At 59.9% G+C, this 18002-nt stretch overlaps 3 protein-coding genes across 3 annotated transcripts; 1 reads left to right on the top strand and 2 right to left on the bottom strand.

Annotated features, from left to right (window-relative positions):
• Window positions 1-591: 591 nt before the first annotated feature.
• Window positions 592-5705, top strand: RPS8 (ribosomal protein S8). Its single transcript, XM_082314060.1, has 6 exons — window positions 592-740; window positions 1638-1744; window positions 2109-2208; window positions 3597-3772; window positions 4679-4808; window positions 5542-5705. Exons 1-6 carry the CDS (start codon window positions 737-739, stop codon window positions 5649-5651), a joined length of 627 nt encoding a protein of 208 aa, XP_082170186.1. The 5' UTR covers window positions 592-736; the 3' UTR covers window positions 5652-5705.
• A 3311-nt stretch (window positions 5706-9016) lies between these two features.
• Window positions 9017-13121, bottom strand: BEST4 (bestrophin 4; the record flags this gene model as incomplete). The annotated part of the gene is made up of 9 exons (XM_082314507.1): window positions 9017-9434; window positions 9749-9903; window positions 10347-10427; window positions 10719-10871; window positions 11214-11291; window positions 11383-11537; window positions 11858-12091; window positions 12582-12676; window positions 12970-13121. 9 exons carry the CDS (start codon window positions 13119-13121, stop codon window positions 9017-9019), a joined length of 1521 nt encoding a protein of 506 aa, XP_082170633.1.
• A 1700-nt stretch (window positions 13122-14821) lies between these two features.
• LOC309591808 (uncharacterized protein) lies at window positions 14822-17161 on the bottom strand. Its single transcript, XM_082314608.1, has 2 exons — window positions 17104-17161; window positions 14822-16812 (listed from the first exon to the last, which is right to left on the bottom strand). The coding sequence occupies exons 1-2, from the start codon at window positions 17120-17122 to the stop codon at window positions 15578-15580; spliced, it is 1254 nt and encodes a 417-aa protein (XP_082170734.1). The 5' UTR covers window positions 17123-17161; the 3' UTR covers window positions 14822-15577.
• Window positions 17162-18002: the final 841 nt, after the last annotated feature.

The raw sequence follows: 18002 nt of genomic DNA, 5'->3' as shown, positions 1-18002 counted from the left end.
CCACCGAAATGGAGCCTCAAAAAATTGCTCGACACTCGTGCCTGTTCCTCTCCACGGAAATCTTTAGTAAAAGGCGAAAGATTTATACGATCTGAAGAGAAACCAGAGTATGGTTCTGCTCCTCCCCGCGCAGAGGCCGCCTCCCGGGTGTTCCCCTCGCGCAGACGGCGACCCCCACCGCAGCCCCTCCCCCTCCCCCCCGCTCCCTGCTCCACCGCCCCGGTGCAGGGGAGGGCCCGCTCCGGGACGGGGCGGCCCCGCGGGGGCGGCGGAAAGCACCACCCGGCCGCGCCGCGGGGCCGCGGTGCACCCTGGGTATGCAAATCAGCCAGAATACCAATGAGCCGTATGCTAATGAGGCGCCCGCGCCCCGCAGCGCCCAGAACGTCCGGAGCCCGCGGGAGCGGGGGATGCAGCGCCCGCCCGGTACCTCCGGGAGGCGCCGGTGAGGGGACCCGCGGGGCAGGAAGGACGGACCGGGGCAGACGAGCCCCCCGACGATGCTTCCCCTCCCTCCCGGGCCCGCGGGCTGGAGCCGGGGGCCGCTGAGGCTCGGCCCCGGCAGCGGTCGCCGCCACCGCCATCGGCCGCCGCCCCCCCTCATCGCCGCCGCGTCGCCAGGGCAACGGCGCGCGCCCGCCGCTGGCGGCGTGGTGACGTCAGGGCCTCGCGAGACCTCGCCCCGCCAAACCGCCCCGTGAGGCGTGGCCCCGCCTCTTTGCGCCAGTGCCGCATCATGGGTGAGTGGGGCCGCCGCCGGGCCCGGCCGCCATCCGCCGCCATCCGCTCGCCGCGCCGCCGCCGCCCGCCCCGGCCCCTTACCGGGTGACGGGGGGAGTTTTCGCTAGCCTGCACCGCCCGCCATTGGGGGCGGCCGCGACGGCACCGAGCTGCTGGCGGAGGGAGGGTGACCAGGCCCAACATGGCGACGGGCGGGGGGGGGGGGGGGTGCGGGCGGCCTCGTCTCGCCTTGCCTTGACGCAGGCCCCGAGCGCTGGGCTCGCTCTCGGTGGCGCTGGGGCCGTAGTGCTCGGGGCCTGGAGAGGGAGTGTTTCCTGCAGGGAAGCCTGCGGGTGAGGCGGGATGGCTTTCGTAGGGGACCCAGCAAGCGGGGGGTGGCCCTGTACCTGGCTGGTCGGCGGGGGGGGTTATAGGGGGAACGGGAGATGGGGTACGATGGGGGGATAGTCCTTACGAGGTACCCAGTAGACTGGGTAGGAGAAGGGGTGTTGGTGTGTCTCTCAGGGGCCCAGCAGACGGGTGGGATGGTGGTTCCTTTCTATAGATGATCTATCAGACCCAGAGGATAACATAGGGTATCTCCTATAGGGTGCCTGGCAGCTTGGAATGGGGCACTTCCCATAGGTGCCCAGCACATGAGGTAGGTTGGGAGGCTGCTTCCCAAAGGGGACACCCGTTAGGCATGGTGGGGGGAGTCTGTCTGCTTTGTATGGCCCTGCTGGAAGGGAGGAGGTCGAGGTGGATCTGAGTATCAATGATGAAGCTTCTCTGACTGCTGCATAAGGCTGAGTGCACCGTGCAGATACCAACCTTGGAGAGCTGAGGACTCAGAACCGTGCCCTGCTGTGGCCAGGTGGGCTCCGTGCCGTCCTCTGACCACGCTGCTCTCCATTCAGGTATCTCCCGGGACAACTGGCACAAGCGTCGCAAGACTGGGGGCAAGAGGAAGCCCTACCACAAGAAGAGGAAGTATGAGTTGGGGCGACCTCCTGCCAACACTAAGGTGGGTGATGTGGGGAGGCTGCTCGGTAGTTGTGTTTTCAAACTTGAGTTGCTGGTTTAAATATCTGCTGTGTTTTGTGAGCAGTTAAATATCTGTCGCTGCTGCTTTAAAAGGTGATGTTTTTCTCTATGCCTGCAGAAAGCAGTGATATGTTTTTGTGACAAGAGGCAATTGGAGTGATGAAATTTACACCTTAGGTAGATGCAACAGACCGTTTTGGTCACTTACCGTATCTGCCGATGCTGGGGTTTGTCATAGTTACACTGACCACGTTGCCTTTGAGCTTAGGAGTTGGCTGGGCTCCTGCATGAGCTGTGCAGCCTTCCAGCACCAGCAACACCCTGGTGTTTGTTTCTGGCCGTAGATTGGCCCACGCCGAATTCATACAGTGAGGGTTCGTGGTGGAAATAAGAAATACCGTGCCCTTCGGTTGGATGTTGGCAACTTCTCCTGGGGATCGGAATGTAAGTACATCGTAACCCTCGTGTGTTGGAACAGAAAAGTTGTTGACAGCTCTGCTGGTCCCTGGTACTGCTACAGAGTAGAGGGATGATGATGCAAACGGGGATTTTTGTAGGCTGGGTTTGCTTGAGCATCATGGAGCTTGCAGTACTGGGTCTGCAGCAGCATGCATAGTGATGATAACTTTGAGCTTATGTGGCTTTAGGAGACTCGGATGTCTGCGAAGTTCACAGTGATTGGAGTGTCATGGTTACACTGAGCAACATGCTTGCATTACCTTCTTAGTGGGGCGGGGAGAACTACAGAGGGGTAAAAAAACCTAAATATGGGTACTTCTTCATAAATGCAACTTTTTTTTGTCGATGAATGCTTACTAAAAGGTGATCCTGTACAATAGAGAAAGTTGAGGATTTTGCTGCGAAGGCATGGCCCTGGGACAGCATTGCCTTAGCACGTGCAGTTCGCTTCCTGCTCCTGCTTTGCTAAGCAAAAGCAGGAAGCACGTTAGTGAGAGGGGAGTCTGTAGTGTTTCCCATGAGCAAGGTGGGTTTTCTCTGAATTGCAAACCGAAAACCATATAACTTGAGCCTGCTCAATGTTATTCAGTGTGATGTAAAGCCAGTGGTGAGGAAAGTGGTGTTTCAGCGGTTGGCGAGGTGTAAGGGCAGAAGGACATGCTTTCTCCTCAGTGATCGCAGAGTGTTGTCCCCACTGTGCTAAGTGCTGTTGCTCACAGGCAGTGTTACAGAAGCGAAGGGACTGAGCGTACCTTGCAGAACGAGGGTGAGGTACGTGAGTGAAGAGGAGAAAAGCTGTCCTGTGCCTAATCTTTGCGTATGTGGAGGGCTGTGTCTCCAGGGCAGGCAACTGCTAAACAGTCAGATCTCATAGCTTAACACTGAATGGTTCAGGTGGGTTTTGAAGGGTGAAAACGTCAGCTTCCTCTCAATTTACTTGTAAACCCTCACCTATATGGCTTCTAGTGTGTGTTGCAGAGCAGTCCTATTCAACATAGCTTATTTCAATAACTCTGGGAAGTACATCCAGGATTGAGCCCTGTGTGCAGTGTTAGTTGCCATCTGCTGAGGCGTTTTCCAGTCAAAATTTATTTTTTAGCATTACTCAGTCCAATGTGAGATTAGTTCCAGTGAGGCCACAGATTCCAGTTTTTCATCTGGGGCGAATCATTTTCTGTCCTAGCAACAGAAAGTTGGACTGATGAAAACCAGATACATTTTTCAGTTGAATTTCACTCATTGCCAGGGAAACTGCAGGATATTTGATTGAGCGATTAACGTGAGCTGGTTTAAGGGTATGTGTGAGATGCCGCGGACTGTATTCTCAGTTGTCTGATCCCTGTAGGTTTGAATTCATGCTCTTCTTTTGAAAGGCTGCACTCGCAAGACCAGAATCATCGACGTCGTCTACAACGCTTCCAACAATGAACTGGTGCGGACAAAGACCCTGGTGAAGAATTGCATCGTTCTTATTGACAGCACCCCGTACCGGCAGTGGTATGAAGCCCACTATGCCTTGCCCCTTGGACGCAAGAAGGGCGCCAAACTGGTACGTCTGGGATTGGCATTGTCATTTTGACTCCTTGCAGAGAGTAGAGTCTGCCCTGCTAGAGGCAGTTTGTCGTTGTGAGCGGATGGTGCCTGCCAGAACAGCATTGGGTACCCGTCCGTGGTAACAGTGGTTATCTGGGCTGCATTCTGTCAGCTCCCAGGACAAGTCCGGCTCTGTTAACGGAGCGTTCAGTACCACGGAGCGCTCTCTGAGGCATTGCGCCCATTTGTGCACAAGGACGTGCCTGTCGATCTCCTGGTCTTCTAATAATGGTACCTTTATCCAGCTGGTGCTGCTGAAGGGGGATTGGTGACATTATGGTGCGGAGGAACACTTCGCAGATCAGGTCTTTGTGCTGGGGAATGATTGCTCTTAAGTGTCTTGAAGCTCTCCAGACCTGTCATCTCTAATTGTGTTAAAGATGCAAACCCCAGACTGCTAGAAGGTATTTGAACCCCGATGTGTAGCACTCGGGTTAGGGTTGTCTCCTTGCATTAAAAACAAAGCACTTTTACCCGAGCGCTGTGCGGTTCAGAAGCAGGGGGAGAGCTCGTAACCTGTCTGCCAGGACTTGCGCCACACCCCGGCGCTCTCGTTACGTCTGGAGAGGGAAAGAGCATTCACTTTTTTTGGAGGAGGATTAATTCATCAAGGAAACCTTTGCAATGTCATTTGTCTAAGAGCACCCTTCGCTGAGGCCCTGTGCTTTGTTGTCATCAGTGACTCTAGTTAGCGACATTGTGTTTCTTGGCCTCAGAAGTGAAACAGCACCTGGTTCTGCGAGGCTGAAGTATTTGTACCTCTGAGAACACGAGAGTCTCCTTGATGTTAGTGGAGACCACCTGCTCTAGCAGAAGGTGGCCATAGGTTTAACCTTGTCTTCGCTTACGGTCTTGTTGTTAGACTCCTGAAGAGGAGGAAATCTTGAACAAGAAGCGTTCAAAGAAGATCCAGAAAAAATACGATGAGCGAAAGAAGAATGCCAAGATAGCGAGTATTCTTGAGGAGCAGTTCCAGCAGGGAAAGCTACTTGGTGAGTCCCTGGCGGCGTTAATGTGGGTGGGGGTAAGGGAGTCGGGGCACAAACAGGGTGCCAGGCCAGATCTTATTCTTGGTCTTGGGGTCATTTAAATTTCTACACGCTGTGATAAAGCTAACTGCGGGGTGAAAGCAATGGGGTTTTCTCCGTATCTGCAGGAGTATCTTCCGGGTCTTAAATGTAACTTGTTCTTTTCTCCGGAGATACCCCACTCCTGGCAGGAAGGGGAAAACTATTTCTGGAGCTTGACTTGGCACGTGTCCCAGCGAGACTCCTGGAGTCGATCATTCCTGGCAGCCTTTGAGAGAAATGATGGGGCTTGAGACTTGCAGAATGAGCAAAGGCCCGTGGGCTGCGTTGTGGGTCAGAAAAATGTCCTGTGAACATGTAACAGCTTTGACCAGTTTCAAATTCTGGGGAACAGTTCAGTGTTGTGAAGTCTTCTGGTGATGAGACCATTGTCCAGTTCTGCTACTGAATTTGAGCGATGACAGTTTGGAGATCTGAAGAGGACTTCATTAGGGACTCGGCCCTGCAGAGCAGGGCCAGGAGCACGATACCTTAGGGGGAGGTGCTGAAGCCAGCACATAAACTGGCGTGTCTGTTACTGGTAACATGCTCGTCCGCGCTTTTGCAGAGGGACTGCGTGCAGCGTTTATTTCGGTGTGTGTGTGTACTGGGGTAGCGAATTATTAAACTTCTTTAACTGGATGACTTCTCCTTGCAGCCTGCATTGCCTCTAGACCTGGACAGTGTGGCCGAGCCGATGGCTACGTGTTGGAAGGGAAGGAATTAGAGTTCTACTTGAGGAAGATCAAGGCCAGAAAAGGCAAATGAATAAAAACTATTCTGCTGAGAGAACGAATAAAACCAAGAGTCTACTACAGTAAAGGGGTTGTGTGCTCATTTGCGTGCGCGGGGTGGAGGGGGCTTGCGTGGCTCCTCCTGCCCGTAAAGTGTGAAAGGAAGAAGGATCTCTCCTGGAATCCCTGAGCGTTTTTGTGTCTTCAGGCAAGCTCTGGCCCTGCACGCTCTCGACTAAAACATCTCCCTGGGTTCTGGGACTTCACGGACCAAGCGGGTGTGCAAGAGATTGTCAGACTTGGCTCAAGTGGAAGATTTCCAGTACTGGAAAGCTGCGAGCAGGAGGAAGGTGCAAATGTCCATCCCCGCTAGAGTTGGGGCTTTCTGGGAGCTGCCGGGGTCTGGCTGGGCACGAGTCCCCGCTTTTCCCGTGGTGCGTTGGGTCAGCACATGCCTCAGGAGAGGGCTGCCTGGCCAGGGAGCAGCTCTGCGGCTGCAGTCCTGCTTTCCTCAGGCTCCGCCTTTGCGCGAAGCCTGGCTGAAGACTTGTCTTTTGCACCTCTGGCCTCTGCAGCTGCTACCTCCTGCCTCCGCTCCCCAGGTCACCTGCGCTCGCGTCCTCTGCTTCGGCCCCTTCCGCCCTTGCTCGGTGCCTCCCGCCCGGTTGTGCGATCGCCCTCAGGGTCCCGCGTCTTGTTCGAATCTGACTTGGCTGCACTGCTCAGTGACCAGCTGGTCCTGCCCTGGCCTCCTTGGTCTCGTTCCAGTGCAAGATCAATTCCTTCTAGCAGAAGGGCCAGGCTCTCGTTGTGGTCTGTCCCTTTCGAAAGCTGGGTACAAACTCCAGCTCTCTGCCCTGTCGTCTGTGGTGGAATTGGAAAGCTGTGGTAAACAAAACCTTTGCTGGATGTTTTGGGGCATGAAGTATCATTCCTCCTGGCTCCTCATTTTAGAGAAGGTCAGCGTGACGGATCTCCGCATCTAGTTGCCAAATGCTTTGTGGAAGAGTGAGGGTGAAGTTAGGAGCCCGTCTAAGGGCTGGTCCCAGGGCTGGGGGGGAGGCAGACTCGCACATCTCATCCCTGCCGAGTGGGCGCGCTGCGTATATATTTTTACAAAAGCCTCATTTATTCATAGGTGCGAGGCAGACCGGCTGCAGCCCCAGCTGAACAACTTCTGGCTCTGAACTGAAGGAGGTGGTCCGTGATCGTCTTGCCCCATGCAGAGCTGGGGCGAGACCCGTGTCTCTAGCGCCTTAAAATGCGGGCTGCCTGCCCCACAAATAACTTGTGCTTGCTATTTTTAGGTTTTTCCCTGTGACGCTCTGCCCCGGCTGCCGCGCGTGGCAGCAGGAGGTGCTAGCGGGCTCGGGTGGCCTGGGCAGCACGGAGCCCCCCTGCCTTGCTGGCAGGGATCTGGGGGTGGGTCCCTGCTGCAGAAGAGGCGCACGGACCCCATCAGAGCATGGTACCTGTCACCCGCACGGCGGCGGTGGCAGCGCAGTTGGTTATGGTGTGGTGGGTGTGCGTTGCCACAGCAGAGCTGTGTCCAGGCGGGTGCAACCGGCCGCGTTTCTGGAGTCCCTGGCAGTGGGACCTGGCTGGGCGGGACGTTTGCACAAGCACATTCCTTCTCCATACGGGACGTTTGCACAAGCACATTCCTTCTCCATAGTGATCTGGGGTAAACTTTACCTGTTCTCCAGCAACGCCTGCTTTCCAGAGAGGTGGGGCGGAGGCGATAAAGGGCCCTTGGGAGGGATGCGTCACGGCTGCTTCCTCCGAGTGCGTTTCTTCTCGCCCTCCACAGAGTGCAAACAGGATTCAGGGTGTTTCTGGGGGACTTTGTACAGAGGGAGAAACTGGGGCCTACAGAGCAAGTGCCAACTTGGTGTCAGAGCAGGAGCCGTAAACCTGGCCCCTGATGAGCAGGGTTATGGCTAATTTGTCAATGCACGCTGTTTATGAAGTTATTGCTCTGAAAAATGCAGCTTGCAAGGGCAACGGCCCGTGGGAATGAAAGCAGCACCCATTGCCCACCGGCGCCACGGTGTAGGTGTGACGTGGGAACGGGACGGTGGCGGCTGGCTCCCACGGTGGCACAGGCTGTGGGACCTCGTGTGGCTTGGCCGCAGGATGTATCGCTCCTGCTCTGGCCTAGGCAGAGCCCTGCGGGTGCGCACGGGGATGAACCTGCCGGGGAGGAGGCAAGCCTGCCGTGCACTGAGCCAGAAAGAGATGGGCAGGGGCTGGGGCTAAGCACAGCTTTAGTCTCGGTAGGTTTATGAGGTGCCAAAGCCTGGTCTAAGGACCTTACCCACTTCTGCAGATAGCTGCGAGGGCTGAATTTTAAAAAAGCTACTTTTCGTACGATGAACAGCCAGCAGCATAACCCAAGTGAGGTCACTCATCATCCTGAGTGTTGCTCCTCACTGTTGAATGGCGCGCTCAGCTCCACGCAGTATTAACTTCGGGGTATTTTCACGGGACACGGTCCAACCCAGAAAATGACCTTGTGGCTATGCTTTAACAGGTCCAGCAGTGGCCTGGAGGGTAGCGGAGGAGGAGCGGGGCTGGCTTGCTAGAGGGACACGGGAGCTTTAAAGGAAAGGTGGCTTTGGGAAAGGGGGGGCTGGCAGGAAAGGGTGTTTTTTAACAGCTCTGCTAATAATCTCAGGGGAAATGTGTCTGACTGCGGGAACCCTTCTACAGGGGCTGAAAGTATCTTTTTTTTTTCTGGCTGTATCACTGGGTCTAATACCCCACAACCGTCACTGGTGTCAGTCCATGGAGCTGTGCCCTTTTTGCCCCAGGAGAACATGCGCATTCCTTGACAAAATCCAAATTCACCCACTTTTTGGATAAATGTGATGCCCCTGCTGTCTCACTGCTGGGGATGACTTGCACCGACAAGGAAGAACCTCAAAGCTGAGGTTGGCAATGGCTTTATTAATAATGAGGGGACATCTCCATCACGGTGTTGGTTTTCTGCAAGACTAATGCCCTTGTCCCGTCCCTTGCCTGGGGTCTGGGCTGTCCCTTGCCTGGGGTTTGGGCTGTCCCCTGTCCCCTGCGCTGGGCCACGGGAGCAGGGAGTGAGCCTGGCCAGCTGCAAGTCAGCAGCAGCATCACGCAGACGGGATGAATCCTGCGGTTTTGGGGCTAACAGCTAGTGTGAAGGCTGTTTGCCCAATCTCAAACCCACCAGGATCTTCCCATCAACCTGGGGACACAACTTGGCTCGGGGATGGGTGGCAAAAGACCTGGCAATGTCGTGCTTCTGGACAGGGGGTCCGAGGGGGGTGTTCGGGGACAGGGAGCTTCGTGGCTGGCGGTGGCAGTGCCTTGGGGTGGGGGCAGCTATTCTGCTCTTGGGAAAGGGGTGCTTTTGGGGCAGCCTCAGGGCTCCCAGGCCTCTGGCCGGTCAGCCCCGATGCTCTCACTGGATGGTGCCTTCACCTGGATCAGTGGCAGCTCCTTCCTCCATGTTTTGGAGGCCTCCAGTAGCTGGGTCCCCCCTGGGCAACCACCAGGCGTGGTGGGCTCGCTGGCCCGGCTCTCCTTATCCTCTGTCTCCTCCTCCTCGATGCGGGCCACCGACTCAGGGTCCTCGGAGCGGTTGGGGTAAGGGGAGGGGAAGCCGCCATCCACCCGGGGACGCCGCAGGTGGGGGTGACCTCGGCTGCCCCAGCCAAAGTTTTTGATGCTGATGGCAGGGGATGCGGTGGTGAAGAAGCGGCTGAGCAGAGGCGTCTGGATGCGCGGCACGCTCGGTGAGGCCTCCGCCAGCTGACTCTGCTCTGCATCCTCACACGTGCTGGGGGAGCACAGCGGGGTGATGGGGACAGGCTGCCATCCTCCACAGGGATGCCCGGCACCACTCACCGCCTCCATCCCAATGCATTTGCAAGCAGGGAGCAGCTCCAGGAAGCCACGTCCCTGCCCCAGCGGCTCATCCATCACCCAGCGCAGCCCCCAAGCCCCACAGGGGCTGGGCAACACAGTCCCAGTGGGGATTTGCTGTTTGCTCACTGTAATTGGGCCCGCAGGGGACAAGCCCGCTTGTGCTATTGCTACCCTGAACCACTCGTCCTCTTTTTCTCCAGCCCCAGGGCTGCGCCGTGCACTCACCGCATATCGAAGGTGGAGCCCAGGAATGAGGGCTTCAAGGTCTCAGCAGCTGTGGCCATGGTGTAGGGAGGCTGAGCCGTGGACTCGTTCCAGTATTTGTCCTTCACGGCGGGGGGCAGGTTCTGGTACATGTCATCCACGGAGAGCAGGGACACCTGGGCACAGCAAAGGCAGAGGACAGGGGTGGCTTTGCAAGGACATGAGCAGGGCTGGTGGCTGCAGATGCTGCTCCCAGCGCCAACTTGGCATGGGTAGGGCTGGGCTCTGCAAGGGGCCAGGGAGGCTCCAGGCCCATCTCCTGACTGCATTTGGGGTTTTCCTCTTTTGAATGCTTTTCTCTGAGGTGAGGGGCTGAGCAGCGGTGCCAGGCTGCTGAGCGTCCCTTGGCAGGGTGCTGACGCTGCCGTGGAGAGCAGACACACAGAGGGACAGGGGTGGAAGGACAAGGTGCAGCCCTGCTTCCTTGCATGGGAATCTGTTTTGGACATGGACCTGCGTGGCCAGGAGTAGGGATGGGGGCCAGCAGGGCACAGGGGGCAGGGATGTCCCTGTGCCCCGATTGCAGCAGCCCCACACATCAGCCTGGGGCAGGACCCACCTGCAGGTTCCTGTCTATCAACTTGTTGGTCTCAAAGTCATCGTCATCTTCTCCAAAAGGGTTAATGATCTGCTCTGCAACCTGAGGAGGGAGGGGGCCAGGTGAGACAGGGGATCAGGGACAGGAACACCTTCCCACAGGGCTCTCCATCCCTCGGTCTACCCGTGGGGTACATGAAACATGCAGACTTGGAGCTCCGCAGTGCCCCGGTGTGATGGCCGGGCCCAGAGGATGTGTCCCCAGGGGCAATTAGCAGTGACATGGCTGGTGCCATGCCCTGGGCCAGCCACCCCCCAGCCCAGGGGGGTGCTCAGGGCCACCTGGCCACCCCCAGCCCATAAAGCAAAGCCCGGCTGTGTGGCCGCATCTCACCTTCAGCCAGCCAGCGTAGAAGAAGAACTGGAGGAGGGTGGAGAGAGGGACATACATGTCCAGGTCCCCCTCCTGCCCTGGCTCCAGCGGCTCCAGGAACTGCCGCCCAATGAGGCAGAAGGCGAAGAAGGAGTAGACAGCGATGGTGACCACCTGCCAGGAGCATGGGTCAGCCTGCAGCAAGGGTGGCAGCCGACGGGGACGCTCGGCACAGGGGCAGCAAGGATGCAAGAGGCTCGGACGGTCACTGATGCTGTCGTGGGCTTAAGGCTAAACCCCACTGCCCCGCTGCCCAGGCTCCTGCACACCCCTGTGGGGCTGTGAACCAGCAGCCATGCCGGATCCGGTACCAGATTCAATGGGGGACTAATGTGTTTTTAGGAGGGGGGATAAAGTGCTCCCCATCAGGGTGCAGGGAGGAGGCTGTGGGGCTCCTCTGCCATTGTGGGGTGAAAGGAGCTGGGATCTGGGCTTGGAGGGTGCAGGGGTACCCACCTGCGTGTACACCAGGGGGATGCTGATCCAGTCGTAATGGAACAACATGCTGCACTTGGCCCGGTAGAGATTCAGCTCCTGGGCAGAAAGGACAAGGACGGGTGACCCAGGCTTTGCACGAGCCCCCCCGCTGCGCCCGGTTCCCCCCGCGCAGCCGGCACCGACTCACGTCCATGAGCAGGCGGAGGGCCACGTCGTCGCGGATGCGGCCGTCCCGCCTGGCCTGGGCCGCCAGGTTGGTGAACCACACGCAGGGGATCCAGTACTTGTTGAAGTCAGAGTGGAGGCTCTCAAACTTCTTGCGCTCGTCCTGTGTCATGAAGCCTGTGGTGGGGCAGAGGCTCAGCGCCACGGCCCCCGTGTTGGTGGGGGAGAGCCCTTCTGGGGACTGTCCCCAGCAGGAACGCAGGGTTTTCCAGGTGAAACTACAGCCCCTGGAGACAAGGTCTGGGCAGAGGGGAGGCGGGGCTCTTTGGGGGTGAACATCTGTGCAAGGATGCTACCCTGTGTGCGGGGCAGTGTGGGGCAGGGATGCTTGCAAGGATCCCTGGCCCCCAGCACACCCTCCCAGTGACGGGGACATGCCTGTGGCCCTCAGCTGTCACCCCACATTGCAAGCCATCACCCCCAGGGCTTAGCCTCACCTGCTTCCACCACGTGGTCCATGGTGGGGAAGCGCTTGAGCACCCTGGTGCTGACAGATCGCAGGATGAGGACCGCTGACAGGTTGGCGTAGCGGATGAGGGTGCGCCGCAGGATCCGGCCCCTCTCGTCCTTGCCATGGACATTGCTGGAGATGACGCACATGAGCTGGTCGGGCAGGGGGATGCTGGTGTACTGGGCCCACCACCGGTTCACAATCAGAGTGACGTAAAAACCTGCACCGAGAGACAGCACGTGGGGGTTCGTGGGTTGAGGCGAGGAGCAGCCCACACCAGGAGAGCTGCCATGTTTCCAGGGGTGACAGATTTCTCTGTGGCTGGAAGATAAAGCATACGTTGTGCTTCCCATTGGGCTGCCCTCCCCAGGGATGGAGATGGGGATGTCCCCAGCTCTTCCTTGCCCTGGGCACAGGTGGCACAGGGCAGGACAGCCATCTCTAGTAGATAAGGTGCCTAGAGAAGGGTGCAGAGCAGGCCAGGGGAAATCACAGCTTCCCACTGGCATCTGCAGGGCCAGGGAGCTATGCTCAGTGGGTCTGGGAGCCAAGTGCCGTCCCTGGGACGCCAGGCTCCTCCATCCCCCATCCAATGGTGTCTAAGGGATGTTTTGGCATGTGGTCAGGATGGGCAGTGGGGCATCCTCAAGCCACCAGCGCCGGGGGAAGCAGGGGACCGCCACTCCCAGGTTTCAGGAAGGGACCCATACCTAGGACGAACGACATGGGGATGAGGTCCGTGGAGCGGTTGCAGTATTGAGCCACTTTGGTATAGAGGCGCTTCTGTTCCTCAGTCAGCAGCCGCCTGCAGCGCACACACATTGGGGTCAGGGACACGGAGTGGGGTCAGGGACAAGCAGCAGGGTCAGAGGTGAGTGGTGGTGGAGCTGAGACACTGCCTCGGACCTCCACAAAAAGCCATTGCCTGATTCCCCTTCTCCTTGCCCTCCCCTGCCCTCACCTGCCCACTCCCATCCTCCCTGGGGGAGCCCCCTGGGCTTCTCCACTCCCTGCAGGGACCCCAGTCCCTGGGATGGGCATCTCTGCACATCCCGGTGGGTCAGCAGGGAGGGACACCGACACACCGACCCCGCTCACCGGTAGACGAGGCTGAGCACGGCGTACAGCACCACGAAGACGATGAACTCCTTGTACAGCAGCTTGTAGATGCTGCCTTTCCAGCGGAAGAGCAGCTTGGAGAAACCTCCGAAACGGGAGTTAGCAACTTTCAGTGTGTAGGAGATGGTCATTGTGGCTCAGCCCCGCACCTCAGCGGAAAAATCGTTCTGTCGCTGGCTGCTGGCTAAACTGAGGAGAACTGGGGTTCCCGCCGCCGTCCAGGCTGCAGGGCCTGGGGACGTGCACTCGCTCCCACGCCAAGCACTACGGCCCATCAGCAAGATCACCCACGCGGCCGCCCTGCCCTTCCCACACCTGCCACAGCCGCTGCCTGCTCCCTGCCTGCACCCACCCGTCCCGCCGGTGCCTCTTCCCCCTATATACCCCAGCACGGGCCCGCAGAGCCGAGCCCTCCCCGTGATGGATTGGGGCTGTCAGAGGCAGGGAACAGGGAACTCCGAGTTGGGCACACCTCCCTGCCACCAGCCATGGTCGGAGATTTAGGGGGGGGGGAGGGTGTGCAGGTGCCAGAGCCAGGACTGGGCAAGACCCAGTGGGGCGGTTTGGGTTGTTCCCCTTTGCAGCGACAGGGGCTGGAATTTAGGCTCCGTGAGAAGGAGGGGAAAGGACAGAGGGTTGCATCGCTCCTGGAAGCCCTGGGAACGGGACCCCGGGGTGCACGGGCAGAGCCAGCACCCAGGGGAGGCTGCGGGATATTTCTGGAGCACGGGTAAAAAACACACCCATCACTGCCTGCGTCCTCGCTGCCAGCAACAGGCAGCGCCTGTGGCTGTGGGCCGGGCTGCAGCCCCTGGGGACGGCTGGCTGACCCCTGCCTGTCCTGTCTCAGCACTGTGGCAGCTCCTGGTCCCTCTGTGTCCCCACGACGGACTTGGGGATGGCATGAGCTGGGGCACACTGGGATGCCCTGGCTGCAGTACCTGGCAGGGGGTGATGGAGGCATCTTAAAGGCTGGCACCAGGCCACTTTCCCAGGGCCTGGGAGGGAGTGGGAAGGGAAAAATTCCAGTGGGACATAAAACAGTGGGAAACATCCGTGAGTGACAGCGAGACATGCAGGGAAATCATCCCGTCCTCATCCCCAACCAGCGCTGGGGCTGGGGCAGAGCAGAGCCAGGGCCCAGGGCTCGCCCTGCCATGGGCTGCTGGAGGCCATGCTGCGCTCTGCAGGAAACGCCGCTTCCTTTGCTGGCTGGAGCGCCGTGTCCTGCCCTGCCCGGCTCCCTCCCTTCCTGCCCGGGCATAGCGCCCAACCCAGGCCCAGGCCGGCTCCAGTGCGGAGCGGGGTGGCCACTGGGGCTTCCAGCCTGGGAAATGTCCCTCTGGGCAGGGGGGACAGGGCTCAAGGGCGCCTGCGTCCCCCCATCCCCAGAGAAGGGCTGGAGCACCCATGGGTGAGACTTGCCAGGCGTGCCTGTGCAGGGGGTGATTTACAGCACTCCCAGCCTTTGCCCCTTTCCCAGGAGCCCCGCGAGTCCCTGCCTTGGCCGGGAACCGCAGCATTTACAGCAGGCTGACACCTTCCTCGGCTGGGCTGTAAATCACAGTGCAAGGCAGAGGCTCCACTCACCCTCAGCCGGTGCCCAGCTCTGCTCTGCCAGGCCAGCAAAGCAGCCCCAGGGCTGCTGGATGATACCCACGCTGGACATCACCCAGGCCATGGGAGGGAAGATGGGGTAGGAGCGAAGACCCCCATCCCTGCACTCCCCCATGTCCCATTGGTCGGCTCCCCACCACCCCAAACCATGCAGACACAGGGGTGGAGCCGCGCTCTCAGGAATAAAATGATTTATTTCTTATTGAGAGCTGGATCCTACAGGGCTTGGCAGCACATCGGGCAGGACAGGCTGCAAGGGGCCCCCTCCGGTGCCTCCGCACGTGCGTCTGCACCTCGCACACCCGCTCACGCCCACCCGTGCACAGTCCCCGCACACACGTGTGCACACACACTCGTGTGCACAGCAGCGCATGTGCACTGGCTGTTTCAAGCCCCTGTGCCACATGGCGGGACATGATGGGATGTGGGGTGGGAAGCAGACAGGGCCACCCCAGGATCTCCCGTCCATGTGTGACACCCCCCCCCCCCAGACCACGTAGGCAGAGCCAGCCCCATTTCATGTCCCCAGACCCTGTTATCTGTGGGCTGAGGAGCACCAGGTCTGTGCCAGATGCCATCTGGCTCCAGCAAGAGAGGATGGAGGCCCTGGTCAGTGGGTCTGGCACACAGAGTATTGTCACCTGGTCCCCAAAACCAGACAAGACAGCCCCCACCTCCTCTCCACATCCTTCCTCGGGCACTGCCAGCCTGTGTGTCCCCAAACACCACCAGCCTGTGGCAGGATCCCCAGTGCCCGAAGCACCCTCACACCCCCTGCCCAGCTGCAGCACATGGCAAGCAAGGGGTACATGTGGTAGCGCAAGGGAAGGGATAGGAATTTTGGGGTGCAGCTTTGCAAACAGCCACTGTAAGCCACGGCAGGACAACTTGTGCCTCTCCTGCTCTGCCGGCTTTCACCTGGCCCCTGCCATCCTCCCAGCGTGTCCCAGGCACAGCCCAAGTCCCGGCATCAGTGCAGGTCAATGTTCTCATACTCCAGGTTGTCTGAGTCTTCCAGCTCGATGCCGGGTACCAGGTTGTAATAGTTGGTTGACTGACTCATGTAGATCTTCTCCCGGTCGGCAGAGTCCTTCAGGACTTCGCTCACGCTGACGGTGTCCACCTCTGGCTCGCTGCCCCCCAGCTCCTCTGCCCTCGGTGCTGGGGTGTCCCGCTGCCTGCCTGGCCCCGTGCCCCGCTGCCCTTCACGGGTTGGCACCTGGGAACTGCTGGGGGATCCCACTTGGATCTCCACCTCCTCGTAGAGGTCTCTGCTGCTCTCCAGCAGGTCCGCAGAGGGCTGGAGCAGGACCTGGCTCCCCAGCAGCACCTTCTTCTTGGTCTCAGAGCGGGCAGCAGGCAGCTCGTAGGGGACATAGTGGTGGGGCTCCGCAGGCACTGGCGTGTTGCCCCTCTCTGCCGTAGCCAAGTGGCTCTGGGACCTGCTCTGGAAGCTGTAGTTGGTCTTTCTCTTCCTCTTGCAGAAGCACCAGGTGATGCTGGCGAGGATGAGGAGAGGGGGCAGGCAGATGAAGAGGGCGGTGAGGCTGTGCGAGCGGCACAACTCGTCCTGGGGGATGCTCTGGAGGTCCATGCCACGGTACCGCTCTGGCGTGTGGCAGATAACCTCAGCAACCAGGCTGGGCCAACCCTCCAGGTTGCTGAGCAAAGCACAGCTGCAGTCCCAGCTGTTGTTGGAGAGCTGGAGCTGGAGCAGAGATGGTTTCAGGAGGCTGGCGGGAAGGAAGGTCAGGGCATTGAAGCCTAGGTAGACCTCTTGGACCTGGGTCGATGCTTTCAGGAAGGACTTGGGCAGCTCCTGAAGCTGGTTGCTGTCCAGATAAAGGACCCTCAAATTAGGAGCATCTTCCAGGAAGCTTTCAGGGAGACTTTCCAGCAGGTTGTGACTTAAGTGCAAGATCGCCAAGGCAGGGGGGGCTCCCTGTGCATTGCTGATGGCCATGATGCTGCAGTGCGAGAGGTAGAGCTCCCGCAGCCCCTGCACCCCTACCAGTGTGCCCCAGTCCAGGTGGGTGATGTTGGAGCTGGTAAAGTTGAGGCAGCAGCTCTCGGGGAGCGGAGCCTCCCGGAAAGCCTGGAAGTCCATGGGCTCCGTGCAGTTGCAGCTTTGCAGTGCTGGATCGAGGGCAAGGCCGGCAGCGAGCAGAAGGCTGCCCCAGAGAGACACGGTCCCCAGCCCAGCGCCTACGGGGAGAGCAGAGGGGACGGGTGACCCCGCTGGGGGACCAGCTCTCCCGCTCCCCTCGCTCCAGCCCGCCACGGCGCGGGGCGGGGGTGAACTCCGCTTCTCACCCTCGGGAAGGGACCCGGGTCCCCGCAGCCCCCCCCGGAGCCGCCTCCCAGGGCCGCCGCCCCCCGCCAGCCCGGGGCTGTCTCACACCCGACGTCCCGCTGCTGCGGCCGGCTGCCCGCGGGCAAGCGAGCGACCCCCGGGGCCGCGCTCGCCCCCTCCCGGGGTGCCCTCCCCGGCCTCACCTGCCGCCGCACGCCCCATCCTCCGGGGCCGCTCCGCGCCCCGCCGCGCTCCCCGCCGGGCGCGGCCGCCGGCTCCGCCTCGCCGCGGGGCGGCCCCGCCGCCGCCGCCGCCCGCCCCGGCCCGGGCCCGCCTCGCCCCGCGCCCGCTGCTCCCCGCCGCCCTCGCCGCGGGCTCCCTGCGGCCCCCCGCGCCCCCTCCCCTCGCTGGGCTCCCACCAGCCGCGGACCCTCCAGCCGCGCTGCGCGGCGGCACCCCCCAAAATATGCTTGCGCCCAGCCCCCTGCATTCAATCTACCTTTCTCTGGGACCCCCGCCATGAACCACGGCCCCATACTCCACCCTCAGCCCCCCAAGCCCCTGGAGAGGCACCAGGCTGGGCTCTGCTGAATTCCCCTCGCTCCTAGGATGGGGAGAGAGCTCTGCCTGGCTGGTTCCCACCTCCGTGCACGGTGTGACTCCCAGCCCCCCCAGGGAGAGGACGCAGGGTGGGCATGCTTGCAGGATGGGGACCAAAGGGGCCAGCTTCTCTCTCCATCACTGGATCCCATACGACGTCCTTCCATCTCACACAAGTCCCAGGCTGGGAAGGAGGAGCTGGGCTTGGACACGAGCTCCACAACCCACAGGGAAAGCAGTGCTGGAGAGGGGAGCTGTATTTCCACACCCTGAAAGTGTGTGTGCACTCACCATGGTGTGAACTGGGTAAACCGAGGCACGTGGCACGGTACCAACAGCACTTTGCTTCAGTGGTGGTGGAGGTGGGTGAGACAGGACCTGGCCGTGCCGCAGTGCCAGAGCCCAGCGGGGTGACGGCAGCGGGGCAGGACTCTGGCAGCCACTCTTCAGCCTGGCTCGGGGTGCAGAGGGACAGGATACCCTACATGCTGCACATCTGGGG

Source organism: Platalea leucorodia (assembly GCF_965183815.1).
Source record: "Platalea leucorodia genome assembly, chromosome: 5".
NCBI lineage: Eukaryota > Metazoa > Chordata > Aves > Pelecaniformes > Threskiornithidae > Platalea > Platalea leucorodia.
This window is presented reverse-complemented; position numbering and strand designations above follow the sequence as displayed.

Coding starts and splice junctions, on each gene's coding strand:
- RPS8 (XM_082314060.1), top strand. Junction 3,773..4,678: donor GCAAGAAGGGCGCCAAACTG/GTACGTCTGGGA, acceptor TCTTGTTGTTAG/ACTCCTGAAGAGGAGGAAAT. Junction 4,809..5,541: donor CCAGCAGGGAAAGCTACTTG/GTGAGTCCCTGG, acceptor TTCTCCTTGCAG/CCTGCATTGCCTCTAGACCT.